Raw genomic sequence first — 16,470 nt, 5'->3', positions numbered from 1 at the left:
CCTTTGGGGGTGCTTCTTTTAGCTGCTGTGCCCCAAAAATGTGGAACACCCTGCCTTTAAATATTAGACTTGCTGGCTCAGTGGATACGACAACTCAAACAAATCTTTTTAATATAGCCCATAACTAGCAGCTATGTGTTTAATATTTTAATATGTTTTTTAATATTTGAGTAATGAATTTAATGACTAATTAATTTATTCTTCTATTTTTTTGCTGTTTGTCTCTGCTGCTGATTCTCTGCATGAAAAGTGCTGTATAATTAAAGTTAATTCATTCATTCATCAATGACCAGGTTGAACAGGTTTGTAAAGAAAAAAGACTTTGCGTTACCACATAGGGAAAATATAATTTCATTCAACTGATATAACCTGATGCAACAAGAACATAAAACAAAATGTCAAGTGATCATTTATTTTTTAATCTACAGCACTACATCCTCCCGCTCCACAGGGGGCGCTCGTCGGATCCATGGATAGTGTGACAATAAGGGAAGGGTGGCTTTCCTCTTTTCAGTATTATGAATGAAAGTCTGTTCTTTGATTTTATCCCTTAAATAGTTATTATCAAACATTACCAGTAAGTGGTTGACAAGGAGCTGAACTAAGCTCGTTGAAATTAGTTCAAGATGTCTGCGAGTGCGGTGTACGTCTTGGATTTGAAAGGAAAGGTAAGGTAACGGCACAACCCGCTCCGATGCTAACCTGACGTTAGCCTAGCTTGTAGCCCTGCTAACACATTCTTGGTTGACAGATTATGATGTGGCTTAATCTGCAGCAGGGTCGCTAATACAGCGGCATACTGGTTGGTATGCCGTGTTAAGGTTTTGGCCTGTAAAACAAACCAGTAAACGGCACCTGAACTAGACTGTCGGTTTTGTTAAATTGGAAAATATTAGGCCACGTAATGACAAGAAAACAAACAGGTGACCAGCTGTTAGCAGCAGGGAACGTCAAACGGTTACCAAAACTCCCATTAAAACGGCACAGTTTCACTTCTCTTTGCTTATATGCAAAGCACTACACACACTACATGCTACACGTATAGCTTATTTTCAACCTTGAGCGTCCTCTGGTGAATTCGGCGTCATTACTGGAGATGCATTTAATTAAACAAGAACCAAGTGTAACATCTGTTTGTTGCTGCCGCGGCCCACAGCTGTGTTTTAGCTGAGCCAAACGATTAACTAAAGTAACAGGTGCATCATAAGCAAAGCAGCTAGCCTACCTGTGTGTCTAACTGAAGAGTGGACTTTTTTTTATTAAAGGAAAAACGTTTCAAGCAATGTTGTAAAGGTGTTTGTCTCTAGATTAAAATGTCTAATGTCGTTTGCACACAAACACCACACTCTCTTATGTCATGATGGGTGGTTTAAGATTAAAGAACCTACAAGTCAATGAACACACACATGAAAATGCAGTTGATTTTGCCTGTACTGGTAACTAACCACTAACTTGATCAACAATGTCATCACTATATATATCCATGCCAGTCCTCATGTTTTCAGCATTACCAGCAGTATTGCACAGTTGCTTACATTTAGTAACATTCAAGCTTCACAAACACTGTATTCTCACAGGTCCTGGTGTGCCGAAATTACCGGGGAGATGTGGACATGTCAGAGATTGAGCATTTCATGACTCTTCTGATGGACAAAGAGGAGGAGGGGACCCTCTCTCCAATCCTGGCCCACGGGGGAGTCCGTTTCATGTGGATCAAACACAATAACCTCTACTGTATCCTTATTTGTTCACTGCACAGTATTTGTACCCAACATTTGCTATTGTATGCGCTTGTACTGCTTGGACTTTGAATTCTTGTCGCTAAAATTCTTAACACACCTAACATCAGTGGTTGCAACATCCAAGAAAAATGCTAGCGTCTCGCTGGTCTTCTCCTTCTTGTACAAAATTGTCCAGGTAGAACTGAATGCTTTATGAGCTTTCATCTGTTATAGTTTAACTTTATTAACAACACCAACAAAGCTGTGTGCTGGTTAATAAAACAACGTGTGTGTTCTTCAGGTTTTTTCAGAGTATTTCAAAGAGTTGGAGGAAGAGAGCATTAGAGATAACTTTGTCATCATATACGAGCTGATGGATGAGCTGATGGACTTTGGCTATCCTCAGACCACTGACAGCAAAATTCTGCAGGAGTGAGTATCGTCTTTGCCATATTCTCACTGCAGTTAACTTTATGTACATTTGTAACCATCAAATAATGCCACTACTAACATTTTTTAAGGATTATTTTTGACTGTTGTTTTGGAGAGAGAGGGCGAATGGGTCAGCATATGTTTTGTTGACCACACTTTTCCTAGTTTGCTGTGATTATTTTGATTATAAGTTTGTGTGTGTTATAAGTTGATTCTTTTTCATTAATAGATTTATTTGACATAGTTTTGGATCTGAGCAAATCTTTTGTTGGCGTCAGATATGTTAGCAGGCCCAGCCACAGCCTCTCAGCGACTTTTTTAGGTTGTTTCCTGCAGTTGCTACGTCTATAAAATGCCAGATTAAAAGACAAATGGTCATCAGTCTGCACCAGAATCCAAACTGATACCTTCACATGTTTCTTCTGTCTCACCGGCAATCAAAAAACGCAAATGTATTCTATTAACAATAAAAATTAACAGGATAAAGCTGCATATGTAAAAGTGTAAAACCACATTTGGAAATTTTACATGGTAATTAACCTTGTTAATTATCAAAATTGTTATTTATTTGTTGATCAAGTATTTCTTCAAGTGTCGATATTCATGATGACATTCCGTGTGTTTTAACAGTCAGTGTAGCAGATTGTGTTAAACCAGCTTTTTGGAGTAAATTTTTTATACATTGATTGTTGTGTGTGGATGGGAATTGATAAGATTTTACTGATACTAATGCTATTCGTGATTTTGTTTATCAGTCTGAGTCTTTATCAATTCCCTTGTTAATTCCTGATCAGTTTTCTGTGCGGAAAAAGGAGGGCGTACACAGGTTTACAGCATCAGTGCAACTGTTTTATGATGTGTGAGTCAGAACAGTGACACTTGTTGTGTACATGGCGTTCCTGAAATTTAATATGATGTCGGGTAGAAAGGTGATTCAGTATATTGCTGCAGTTTCCATTCTTACTTGAAATGATAATTTTAGACATAACATGCAGCAATGTTGTCATCTTTTTTCATGAAATGATGCCACGCATTGGACGTTCCTCTCCCATGACTCCATGTTGCAAGTTTCCATCAGCCAAGTGTTTGATGTCATCGTGTTGCAATGTGCAGCTGTCAGAAAAAAACATGCCAGCATTAATAAAAGGAATTGATAAACTCTGATGCATACAATTAAGATTGATCGGACAGTTTGGAACTGGTTCTCAACTGAAACTGGTTCTCGATTCCCATCCCTGTTGTTGTGTTGCCGTTAAATCAGGTTTTACAGATGGTTTTTTATCAGATTTGTGGTGTTGTCCTGTCATCTCTGTATATCTGCAAAGCACGAGGAGCTTACTGTCCTCACCAATATGTACTGTAAATGACCGTTTAACCTCACAAGATTGTGGTTGAAGCAGACATGTTGCAAGCTAACTTTGGATTTTCCCCAAGCATTCTGAGTACAGTAATAAGTCACACAGTCCTCCCTTTAGTAACCGTGAGAGTCTCTGTTCTTCTTTGATGCTTTCAGGGAACTTACCTTCGCAGATAGTTGATTTCCCCTTTTGTCTGTTGTGCCTCAGTGTTTACATTTTTTCTCTCTCAGATACATAACCCAGGAGGGGCACAAGCTAGACACCGGCGCCCCACGACCCCCCGCCACAGTCACCAACGCTGTCTCCTGGAGGTCAGAGGGCATCAAGTACAGGAAGAATGAGGTCTTCCTGGACGTCATTGAGTCAGTCAACCTCCTGGTAGGAACTCCTTGTTTTAGAAGCGCTGTGTTGCTTAAGGAATGTCAGTCACAGTGCTTGTAAACTTCCTCCCTGTGTGTGCGTCACAACATTAGCGAGCTGATGGTGCTGTAATTTCTATGGGCTGCTGTGAGAGCTGCCTTTGAGTGGTTAATGCTTTCTTTGATGAGGCTCTCTGTGACACTTGTAATCTCCCTATTTTTCAGGTTAGTGCCAATGGTAATGTTCTACGTAGCGAGATCGTTGGCTCCATTAAGATGCGTGTCTTCCTGTCCGGGATGCCTGAGTTGCGGCTTGGCCTTAACGACAAGGTTCTGTTTGAAAACACTGGAAGTGAGTTCTGTCCTATACCACACCTTGGTGACGTTCTGTTAATGCATGACTTGAGCTGGATGAGGTGTTTGATGGAGGATTTAACAATAATAAATTACCCTTTCAAAGTATACTAGAGTGACAGTCAGACAATACTTCCTTAGAATAACCTAAAAGTTCTATGCAAATGCAATTCCACCTAGACGTGACTATACTAGTTCATGCAAAGCAGGTACACTCCTCTTGTATTTTTCTTCTTTTAATATTATCTCTTGTTTTTTCATGGAGGAGGAAAGAGTAAATCTGTAGAGCTGGAAGATGTGAAGTTTCACCAGTGTGTCCGTCTGTCTCGCTTTGAGAACGACCGCACCATCTCCTTCATTCCTCCCGATGGAGAGTTTGAGCTCATGTCCTACCGCCTCAACACTCATGTGAGTACTATATATCAGGCACCTTCCACCCACCTGTGTGTTCCACTAGCAGGGTCTGGTGGTTTGACAGACTGTCCCCTAACAAGAGGACGTGTGAAATTAACACCTGCCAGGCTGTTACACTTGCTGATAATTCTCTGAGATGATGATGACGTTTTTAGTACAGTTCTTACTGCGTTTTTGACTTGGCATGTTCTCAGATAGTGTCATTGCGGGCCACCATGTTAGCTAGTGAATCAGCTGTAGGAAACACTAAATGAGGATGTGTCTAGAGTACAAGAATCCCAGAGCCCCTCTTAATGTCATGATGTAGTAACTCTTCTATAAAGATAGTAGTAGCCCTTCAGTCGGGATTTTGTGCTTGTGGACCCCAGGAAGAGTAGCTGTTGAGCTAATAATGGAGTTTTTTAAAAACAGTCTTTCAAAGTGCTTTACAATAAATAATGACACTGGAATCCTGAGACAGATGAGCTAATAACACAAATGTTTTACAACATGGAAAGATCCCTCTTCCACAGTGGTCATTCCAGGGTGATAATGTCTGTGATCACTTTCTGCCGGTCTGAGACAGGGGTTCCCAAACCTTTCCATGTCAAGGCTCTCCAAACAGCACAAGCCTATGGCTAATGCAAGATGTCTTTAAAAACCCATTGACAATACAACTACAACTACTGCAACTAGCTAGATGCTAACAAGCAAGCTCTACTACGTTGGTGGAGAGTGCAGAGTTAGCATGACCCATAGAGTCACGTGGGCCACATCTATTGGAAATATGCCAAATTAAAATATACCAGAATTTGTTTTTCAGAAATAAACTTTCTTTCCCTGTACGTGTACAGTGACCATCCATCCATCCATCATCCATCCTGTGGTAAAAGCAGGTGGATTATGACTGAACACTACAGTAGATGAACTATGATTATGATGACTTGTGAACATCTGGTACTCCATAAAAGCAGGGGACAGTGCCCCTCTGGTTTAGATTTATAAAACTGTAAATCATAATCATTTATAAGCTTATATTGAGCAAAGATGTTTACAACAACTTTTTTCATAGGCACAGTCAGTATCTAGGTAAATATTTATAAACAAAACTCACAACCTGGAAAAAACAAAAGCGACCAGGACTTAAGCCAAACCAGCTTTTGCTCAAATGAGACCAGATTGTTTCATCATCAGCCAGGCCAAGAGAATTTCAAATACCAAGAGCACAGTCATGAAAGGACGTGGAAAATCCAATGTAATGAGGAAAGAGGGAGGCTGAAGGGAGGCCCTTTAGGTTAAGGAAGTTTAAACTGGCAATAAATTCTCAATAAATGTTTCACAATAGGATTGCCAGAAAGCTTGTGGGAAGGGAAGTAGTACAGTGGAGCAGAGGTCTCTCCGGTTATAGCTACGAGGAACTATGTAATTCTCTACCCAAGACACATCTTGTTAAAAGACTGACCACATTTGAACACATAGTGCCTGGTTTTATACATAAAATAAAAATGGTAAACTTCTGGAGCATATTGCTCTATCATACCTGTCACACCTCCTCCTTTTTCGAACCCCAAAGTGTAGTGGCATTCAACACAACAACAAAAAAGTTACATCCTTAATTTAAGTAAACTGTAAATTGTTTAGCTTAGTATGTATCTTTGTCATAATTATTAAAAAAGGGACCAAGATTGTTTATGTTAAACATGAAGTGCCTCACTATCTTCTGATCAGCTGACATATTCTTTATATTAATGTCACTTGCAGGCTCAAAAGTCTAGTATCAGTCTGGCTATAGACTACACATTTTTTTAAGTGGCTACACTAAGAAACATGTTACACAACTACATCCTTCAAGTGCCCCCCCAAGTGTTGCGCAATCTGTGTTTTCCCCTTGCTTTCATCTACGACACTGAGAGAACACAACACTGATTCCACACTTGTCACAATACTGGAATTTCTGACTTCATGACGATGCCTTGAAAAATATCAATATTCAATTGCATTTTTGATACCATTAAAATTGACATTGAGGGCATACAATAAAATTTTTTAAATTAAAAAATGAATATACCAAGGCTACAACATGACGGCGACTTTTCTAGGTTAGGCAGACTGTAGTAAAAAGTAAGAGAGATTGAGAAAGTGCATCAATGCTGCGGAAAATGGGAATTGAAACTGTTTCAAATACTCAGAATCGATATGTATCGAGAAATCGATACTTTTGACAACACTATTCAACACAATGCAAATTTTACTTTATGGCTGTTTGTTGTTTTTGTTTGCAAATGTCTGTCCTATTCTGAAACCTTTTATGTTGGTTCTTGTTGTAGTAATACCTACTCTCCACCAGGTGGTGACAGTGTCATGTTATTTTAACTGACATGTATGTTAAGTGTGATGGAGCTTGTTTAAAATGAATTTCATAGTGGTAAAGTATGTTTATTTAAATCTCAGGTGAAACCCTTAATCTGGATCGAATCTGTTATTGAGAAGCACTCCCACAGTCGGATCGAGTACATGATCAAGGTAGGTCAATTTTTTGATCACCACGTCATTTATAGCAGCAACTTTGTTACTGTTAAACCTGCATCCCATAGTTACTCATAGACTTTGTTGCTGCTTATGCCGTGTGTCTAGTTTTCATGCGTGGCAAATACTTATGTAAAGCCACCATTAAGTTCTGGGTTTAATCCCCTGCACAGGCAGGACATCATGTTAAACTCGACCTGCTTGTTTCTCGTCTCAGGCAAAGAGTCAGTTCAAAAGGCGTTCCACGGCCAACAACGTGGAGATCCACATTCCTGTGCCAACAGACGCTGACTCACCCAAATTCAAGACCACAGTGGGCAGCGTGAAGTGGGTGCCTGAAAACAGCGAGATCGTCTGGTCAATCAAGTCCTTCCCTGTGAGCATGACTCATGAGTATCATACAGATGGTTAAAGAAATGAATGTGTCATCTTATGGTTGGGTTTTATCTGGACATTTCGGGTTGCAGTTTGCTGGTGTTTTTCACCTTGTCATCACTTTTGTCTGACAAAATGGTAGAATATCAACACATGAGGCTTTCAGAGTTCACGTTTTGTATTTGTGTTAGAGTTTGTGTTATGATTTCTCACAGGGTGGAAAGGAGTATTTGATGCGCGCCCACTTTGGTCTGCCAAGTGTAGAGGCTGAGGACAAGGAAGGAAAGCCACCAATTAGTGTCAAATTTGAGATCCCATACTTCACCACCTCAGGCATCCAGGTACACACACAACACACACACACAACTCTGTCAAACAGTATTCACAAATAATTCCACATATAATTTAACCTACTTGCAGCTGAAACTAGGACACAAACCAAGGTGTTCATGACAGGAAAATTGGTTAAATCTGTTTACAGTTCAAACTTTGTTTATCATTCCTACATAGTGAACCATCTGGAATTGGATTCAAACAAATGCTGCAGTTTATGTGCACCTGCTGTTTGATTATTGCCTTGTTCACATGCATGCATAGTCCGCATATCTTGTGGTTCTGGGTTGTTTCCCTGTCATCCCGGATTTAGAATTTATGGCACGTTGCAGTGTCTCTCACATGAACTCTCTCTTTCTCCGGAGCAGGAATTTAAACAATTCATATTTGTGTCTCGCTTTTGGCCAGAGGGGGCAGTAAGGGAGCGCTGCTCAACTATGAGACTCATTTTGTGGTAGAGAAAATGTCTATTGTTGTCAAACCAGAAAGCGACTGCTCATCAACTTGGACTTGGCCCTCTGCCTTCATGTTAATCACAGTGATGAAAAAACAATGTCACTCTTAGATACAGGTAAGGAGGTTCATCGGAATTTGACTGTGATTCCCATGAAGCTGAGAGAGGAGCTAATGTTTTTTTTTCCTTCATGTTTGAATGAAAACTTTTGCTGACCACAGACTTACACAGATGTGCTGCACTTACTGTATAATCACAGTTGTCCTGTGATTATATGTGTAGCACCACAGTAACACAAAATTAAGTTTTCCCATGTCTTGATGTGAGGAAACGATGGCAACTTGACAGACTCCATTTGAAAATATCATACTATTACCCGAAAAAGAGAAAACAGCATTTTCCATAGGTACATACACACAATTTCACCTCAGTGTCACATTAACCAGATCTCATTTGACATTGTGCTTTATTATCTGACGTAAGCTCTCGTGAATTTTAATACTCTCGGGTGATATTTAAACCAGAAGTTGTAAAGTACTGGTGCATTCATCTAAAGGTGGAGTCAGTGATTGTGGTTGTTGATATTTGAGCTCAACACCCAACCAAATGCACCCTGTCCATCAGTTATCCATCAGAAGCTACGCCCCAAAATTCATCGACATGCGTAGCCAAGCCGATGTATTCCCCTTTCCTGTGCATCAGGGCCAGGTATTAACACTATTTTTTTTTTTTCAGTGCACACACACAAGTTATCAGTGCCAGTCTCTTTTAAATCAATAGACCTAGAAGTGATGGGTCACGAAAGCTTAATGCCAGAGTAATAATAAAAGTCACAGCAAATATAAGTATTTGTTCTACAATAGCAATTATTGAAGCTTACTTTAATAGCAACCAGCATATTTTTAACATTAAGCTATCTAAGTAACTTTCTTCTTCTTAACTAATGGGGGCCAGAATCTCTCCTTCTAACTCGCTTCTATTTACTTGTTAACTTAAAACACTGCTTTTTGAAAACTCTCATTTAAAAAAAAAACCCAGGAGGTCATATTTTCCAGCTTCTCCACATTTCCTATCATAGTCAATAAAACCTCATTAAGTCGTGCGGACGTTATGCAGCCCACTCGGAAACAAGAAGCTTGAATGCAAGATAATTGAAATATGTGATACTTTTAATTGGGGTGGTTTTGGCAGTACAAGAATGCTCACCATTTTCCAAGGTAATTTGGCAGCTAAAAGAAGTAATCTACTTTTCCCTTCCTCGAATCTTTGCCAGTCCATAAATGAACAGATGCTCAAATAAAAAGCAAGTGCATTAAATCATAGTGCAGTGACAGAGGCAGGTGTCGAGTTGCTTTGCATATCCTGGAGACAGAGCCTTGTCTCACGATACATTAAAAAGTCCTTTTTAAATATCTAGATAAGAAATTGCTTTTACTTTTAATGCTGTTTCTAAAAATGAGTGTCTGAAGTATTTCTTACTCTTTCATGGTCCCACCCAGAAAAACAAATCAATGGATTTTTTTGTGTGTGAAGGTTCCTTTGGGCACTAACAATAGAAAACTTCATAATTGACAGTGTTGTTTTTCAGTTGCAAGCTTCTGTCAAATGGCAGATGACAAAAATGCATTTCATTTGCAGTAAAAATGCACAGAAAACATTTCTTTAAAGAATAAGTAAAATAAAAAATGTACTATGAGTGATAGAAAAACAACAATTAGTCATGCAATACACAGTGCAGTCTTTCTAGCGCTAGATCAGACTTGCTCATCTGTTTGGTTGATGGATCCTCTTTTTGTGGTTTTCCACAAACCATCGCTGGCTTGTATTCACACACAAGAAAACTGAGTGTTTCCTGTTCACTTCAATCCAGACACACCCTTTTGGTAGAAGTGTCACTGGCTCCAGTGATCAGAGTGAGATGGTCAGTGTTTTTTAATTTGGCTAGTTTTTGTAAAAGGCTCTCAGCAGTACTACCTATAAGATTAGTGGACATCTTTATGGATTGTTTGAGAGTCATCAGACCCTTTGAAGAATTCATTTACATCATTTTGTTTAGTACGTTAAGCTAAATTAAAACAAATCTGATAAAATATATGAAACTTTACAGCAAAACAACAAGCTAAATGTCAAGAGCGATTTTCCTGGTGTTAAATTTATAACATCCTGGAAGCAAGCCACCTGAAAAGGTTGAGTTCTGAAAACCGCAGTGTGCCCTGGGGATTGTTTTTCTTTTACTTTTTCTGGGGAGGACCTAACATACTTTAAGTGAGTGCTAGAGATGTCTCAGTCAAGTTGAATTAAAGCCGGGTTAGGCAGTTTAATTTTGGCGTCACTGGGCAAAAATCCCATAATAACCTTTCAGCATATTGTAACTCAAGTGGACTGAGAGAAAACTAGACTTCTGCACCTCCTCTTGGCTCTGTTTTCAGGCTTTGGAAAATCTCGCCTGTGAGGGGAGACTTGACACGATCACAGGTCAGAGAGGGCCTTCCTATTGGCTGCTCTACAAATGCAGATGGGCGTGCATGCACCTTCAGTGAAAGTCTGTTGCAATGTTCAGAATTCTGCAGAAAAGGTTGCTATTTCAGCACAGCAAGGCTGCACGCAACACTACAATAACATAAGAATATATCAGTGTATGGGGAACACTGGGTCAATGTATGATGCCGGAGCTTGTGTGACGGGAAGGGATTAGGACAGGTGGGGAAGAGCTGCAGGAGGAAGGTGTCTTTTTTTTTTTTTTAAATTAAGTTCAAATTAATTTACTAATTTTATCCATAAGATATGACATCTCAAATTGTGCTGTAATAAATAGTTGAGAGGACCATGTGAAATGGTTAAGGCTCAGACACTTTCCGTGTCAGCATCCACAGAAAGCTGGAATGGTTGCGCAGATGTGCACGTAGTTCCATATACACTACATTCTAGGATGCGCATCAGTGAGGGGTTCCTGTATGTGCTTTTCCAGATCCGAACTCCATCCCGGTTGGTGGTAGTAATGTACCATAACGTTGTTCCCATAAAAATCAAAAGGAAGCATGCACATTAAGAAAGAAAATTCAAGGAGTTTAACACCATTTGGCTTACTTTAAATTCCTTTAACAACAACCTACTTAAATGTGGGTAACACCGTATCTCCTCACACAACCTTTCTTTAAAAGAAGCATTTTGTTACTTGTTGTACTTTCGACTCTTTGAATTTAAAGGACAATAGTTAGCTTAAAAGGCAAAGAGCAATATTTGAATTATTATTCTCCACTGGCATGTGTGATCTACAAGTATCAACATGAAGTATCAGGATACTTATTTAGTTGTAGAAGCTCAGAGGTTCCTAAGTTGTTGTAGGCCTCCGCAGTTTATCCATCTGTCGAGTCAAAAGTTTGCAATCACACTGTGGTGCACCCACCATCCCAGAGGCACCCTATTAAGAGCCACATTCCCATCGAACTCCTGTGTCAGACCAGTAACCTTTCCCTTATTACAGGGCAACAGCAGACTGGGTCTCAGACTCTAATGCAGCCAGTAACGCCACTCTCTACGTGTGAGAAGAGGCTGTGAAGCTTAATTAGACACATGTAAATATCAAAGCATGAGAAAGTTCCTCTTTACTCTACCACTAAGTGTAGAGGAGTGCACATGTGAAGTGTGCATGATGCACGTAACTGCACCTTGTAAATTTAACTAGAAATGGAGCAACCCCACACTTTGGCAGAGTGGCAATAACAGCACAAGTGCAGTTACATTTTCAAATCTCCCGTCTTTAGGTGACGGTGAGGGAACCCAAACAAGTTGGCAGATGCATTTTGGGTCATAGCTTCTACCAAAAGCCTGATAACGCCAGACCACACATGTAGTCTGTACTTACCCAACGAGATACAACAAACATCCTCCTTTCCCCTTCTCATCTTACAAGCCATAATGATATTTTGCGGAGGACAGCTTTTGATGCCGTTTTGCTGACTACGTACCCACGGTCAGGCCGACTGCATGTTTGGCTGCTGGGTTCAGGGAGAAGTGCTGTGCCGGCAGACTCGGTGATCCCGTGTCTATGTTTTTGTCGTCATGTGTCTGGTGGCCACGGCGCTCTCTCTCTCTGACCTCACTGTGTAGTGGAAGGTAATAACAAGGCGGCCACTACCGAGGCCTTACCAGAGACCAGCCGCTCGACCCACAAATTCCTGCCCTGTCTGTCCGGCTTTCGGCTGGGAAACAGGCATGATGGAGACATGGCACGACGACATCTCTCAGAGAGGGGTCGTGTCAGCCTTAAAATGGCTGTGCCCTCATCCCTGCTAATTGTCAGAGCGCATATCTGTCTTTTTTTAGCAGAAAGGTTGACACACAGATGCACATATACCACGTATTCTTTTTTCTGGCAGTGCACAGTGACAGATACTTATTACTGAAGTAATATTTCATCATTCATAAAGAGTCACTATTAATCTAACTTACCTGCACCGATTGTCACAGTAAAGTTTAAACAGTTTTTCTCCACCTGACTGGGAAAAACAATCATGTTCAGCGATGGCCAGGACAGCAGGGTATTTTTAGAGTGTCTTCTCGACATTAAGCTCTGTGGTAACACTGGTCGGTTAATGGCTTGTGAAAGTTGTATCTTGATTGTGCTGATGTGCATGTTTTTTTTTTTTTTTGTCCTCCCAGGCTTCGAAAAAAATACAGTTATGTAAATTCACTTTGTGTCCCTTGAAAGCTGTTCTGTATCTGCTTCCCTCTTCTCAATGTGAGTCATACTACTTCCTCATCAACAACACTACTCTTACTACAACTCGCAGCTTGCTGCAAGCGTAAAGGAGTACTCCACTGAAAATCTGTCTTTTGAGCGTCAAATACTTTCTCCAGGTTCAAAAGGTGGTTCTGAAAAGTTTGTAGCTTTCTCCTTTGTAGGTGATGTAGGCATGATTTGTTACAGCTGAGACTCAAAAGTCAAAATACTGGTTTGAAGCATTCATAGAAACTTATATTTATGCAGGTCCTTCAAGGTCTTAAAATGTCTTAAAATCAACTTTATATATATTAGGCTTAATAGTAATAATTTTTGAGGTCTTAATTGCCAGAAACATTTTAATCTAATTTAATTTTCCATCTTTTAATTTCCTTTTGTCAAAATGAGTCAAGCTTTTCTGCACCAAAGACCACATTTCTGATGTGGACTTTTGTGCAGTTCAGAAGACTAAACCTAATACTCTCTTGTTACTTTACACTTGCACTTTTCTTTTGGCAAAATGTAGATAAATCTAATTCACTCTAATTTTCTCCAAATATACTTACTTTTACTCTTATCTGCAATCTGTGAATAACAAAAAAAAAAAAGATTTGTCCAAAAAACTGTATTAAATTTGGTTAAAAATGATCATGAAAGGTCTTAAAAATCATTAACTTTAAATGTCCCATACCTGTAGATACTCTGTTCACCACTCTGTATGTTATGTTACAAACAATTCCAGTTTGAACACACTACACACTGGAAACCTGCTAAGAATAAGCTTTCACTTTAGAAGTGGGACCTAACTGTTGAGTGCTTGATTGGAGGCCCTGTGTTCAAACCAGTTGGCTGGGGTCTTTTTATGGATACTATTTACATCCTCTTCTTGTGTCTGTAGGAGGGAATGTATTTATATTTTGGTTTGTATGTCAAGCACTTTTCCCACTGGACAAAAACCCACAAACACCCACTATCATCTGGCTTTTGTTTTTAGTGGGAAAGGTTACAATCAGCATTTAATCCTGGGATAAATATCCTGAAGTAGTCACAATTATTTATCGGCTCCGTTTCCAATCAGCTTCAGTCGGCAGGGATGGAGATATGACACCTAGGTGGAAGGATGAGCTAATTTTTGCCCCTTTTCCAGCACATTTCAATGACACACTGCTACAATTCCATCTGTCTCTGTCCAAACAGCACTCCAACATTCGTTCCAAATTAGTCAGCACCAAATTTCAAAGAGAGACTAAATGAGTAACAGATATGAAAACGATGTTTTCACATTTTCACTGGCCTCCATACTGCTCGTACAGTTTACTAACCTGTTTTCCATTGTGTTTAAAGTAAAAAAAAAAATACATTGCAGTACTCATGCTTGTCTAACACAGAGCCATGTACACAGCTCTGGTCTACTGCCAATGGAAAAGGAGTCTGTCACCTATTTTTAGTGTGTTTTCCTGCATTTAAAAAAACTGCATATATGCACACATTTTTGGTGGAGAAAGGGCAGAAGTCCAGTGATGCATTGTCAACCTGTTCAGGCTGTATCCTGGCTCTTCCAGAGCATGCTGGGATCAGCTCCAGCCCACCCTGTGACCCTGCACAGGATAAATATAGACTATGGATGGAAACTGTGTCAGATTTGCTAGTTTTGTCCTTTAAAAAAAAGCCTTAATGTCCACAAATGATTTTGGGAATGTTGTGTTATTTATTACACCAAAAACCAGCAACTTGCATCATCGTCTGCAACGATAACTCATGATCAAATAACTCAGTGTTGAAAAAACTGTTGGCAAAAGACACTCATTTCTCTTTTATTTGTTCTTAGCAGTCATTCAGTTTATTTTCCCCTCCACAGGTGCGTTACCTGAAGATCATTGAGAAGAGTGGATATCAGGCCCTGCCGTGGGTGCGCTACATCACCCAAAATGGAGGTAGGTTACGAGTTCACTCCTACTTGTGCAGAGTGCCCATATGTGCAGATCTTAGGCAACAGTTGGGCAATGCAGTGCAATGTGGTGGGAACCAGCCGTGAACTGATGCAGTTCTATGAAAAGGGGATACAGTGCAGAACATGAGGCAATGTGGCAATGTCCTGCGAAATGTGAGAAAGTGAACTTTTTTTTTGTCGAGCTTCCCCGATCTCGATGCTGAGATTACCAATGTTGCACATGTTGGTCTTTTCACTAATGTTGCCACTAATTGCCAAACATCCTCATCTCATTTCCTTTGTGTTCCATTCATTCTGGGTGGAAAGCATCAGCTGCCTCCACTTGATTTCTCTCCGATTCTCCCTATTCTTTTGTCCATTTGATTAAGTCTTGTCCATTTCCTCCTCAGATTACCAGCTCCGGACCCAGTAGGCAGCGCCTCAGCCGGCAGTAGGCAGGTGGAAATCAGAGGGGGCGGAGTGGAGCCGCTAATGCGCTATCAATGGCAGGTGTCAGTCATGAGACCAGAGGACTGTCTTTTTTTTTTGTTTGTTTAGTTTTTGTATTTGTTACATTTTTATTGTTTTCTGATCAATGCAAATATTAGATGGAGCCGTCAGTTAGGTAAGGAGAAAAAAAAGAAGTAAATATGTTTTACTACTGTGGCTCCTAATGTCAGCGAGGCCAAGGAAAGCAGGAGTTATGTTTACATCCAACACATACAGCGCAGAGATGTACACAATCTATCACAGTGGGTCAAATGATTTAAAAGAGTATGTTACAATTCTCATTTAAAGTTACTGTAATCACCTCCACACAGGTAACAATAACACATTCTCCGGTCAGTCTGAGTAGGATATTTTTTATATGAAGCTGCTTTGTTCTGCCACAATTCCTGTTTGTTGATTATGTGTATATATATATTTGTTACATGTTAATGAACTTCAGTGTTATTTGTTCGATGATTGTACATTCAAAAGCAAAGTTCTCTCTCTCTCTTTTTTTTTTTTTTTTTTGTATTATCGCCTCCATGTGATGCCATTGATACATGCCAGAACAATGCCCTCCTGCATGGCTGTTGTGCTTATCATCAGTTTGACTCCTGACATTCAGCTTTGCAGAAAACATGAAGTGTAAGTCGCATTGTAAACAGAATACCAGTTGAAAACCCCTCTTTTCCACCCCAACACCCGTTTCCCTTTTCCCTGTCTGTAACCACACACATTTTAAATCATTAAATGTCTATTTAGAGAAAACTGTTCCATCGCCTCCCTGCGTCATTTTCGTTGCGTGATGTCACTGCAGTCATCACAGTTAGCTGCCATAGTGTCATCTCTAGGCACCTGTCCCACAGACAAACGAAGAATGCTGAACGCAGGGGAAAACTCAGCAGAGAGGGACAGAGGAGGGGGTTTCCTGTATCAGGCTTGTGGTTGTAGCAAACCCTGGATGGTTCTTTCCACCCCATCCTGGAGGTCTTCTTAAACAGTGCGACTCTTAATACCCAGGGC

The 16,470-nt window shown here is 40.1% G+C and overlaps 1 protein-coding gene across 3 annotated transcripts; it reads left to right on the top strand.

Moving 5' to 3' along the window:
- Window positions 1-468: 468 nt before the first annotated feature.
- ap1m1 (adaptor related protein complex 1 subunit mu 1) lies at window positions 469-16,215 on the top strand. Of its 3 annotated transcripts, none has more exons than XM_049598949.1 (12): window positions 469-668; window positions 1,578-1,734; window positions 1,850-1,917; window positions 2,023-2,153; window positions 3,742-3,889; window positions 4,096-4,222; window positions 4,493-4,632; window positions 7,069-7,140; window positions 7,361-7,519; window positions 7,734-7,859; window positions 14,887-14,962; window positions 15,369-16,215. In XM_049598949.1, the coding sequence occupies exons 1-12, from the start codon at window positions 627-629 to the stop codon at window positions 15,389-15,391; spliced, it is 1,269 nt and encodes a 422-aa protein (XP_049454906.1). In that variant the 5' UTR covers window positions 469-626; the 3' UTR covers window positions 15,392-16,215. The 3 variants fall into 3 exon arrangements, with proteins under 3 accessions (XP_049454906.1, XP_049454904.1, XP_049454907.1); XM_049598947.1 differs by having other exon boundaries at window positions 4,490-4,632; XM_049598950.1 differs by lacking the exon at window positions 469-668 and having other exon boundaries at window positions 1,691-1,734; window positions 1,850-1,919; window positions 2,024-2,153; window positions 4,490-4,632.
- The last annotated feature ends 255 nt before the right edge of the window (window positions 16,216-16,470 follow it).

The sequence above is a fragment of the Epinephelus fuscoguttatus genome, linkage group LG15, assembly GCF_011397635.1.
Source record: "Epinephelus fuscoguttatus linkage group LG15, E.fuscoguttatus.final_Chr_v1".
Lineage (NCBI taxonomy): Eukaryota > Metazoa > Chordata > Actinopteri > Perciformes > Serranidae > Epinephelus > Epinephelus fuscoguttatus.
Note: the sequence above shows the minus strand (reverse complement) of the source record. Positions and strands in the feature narration are given on the sequence as shown.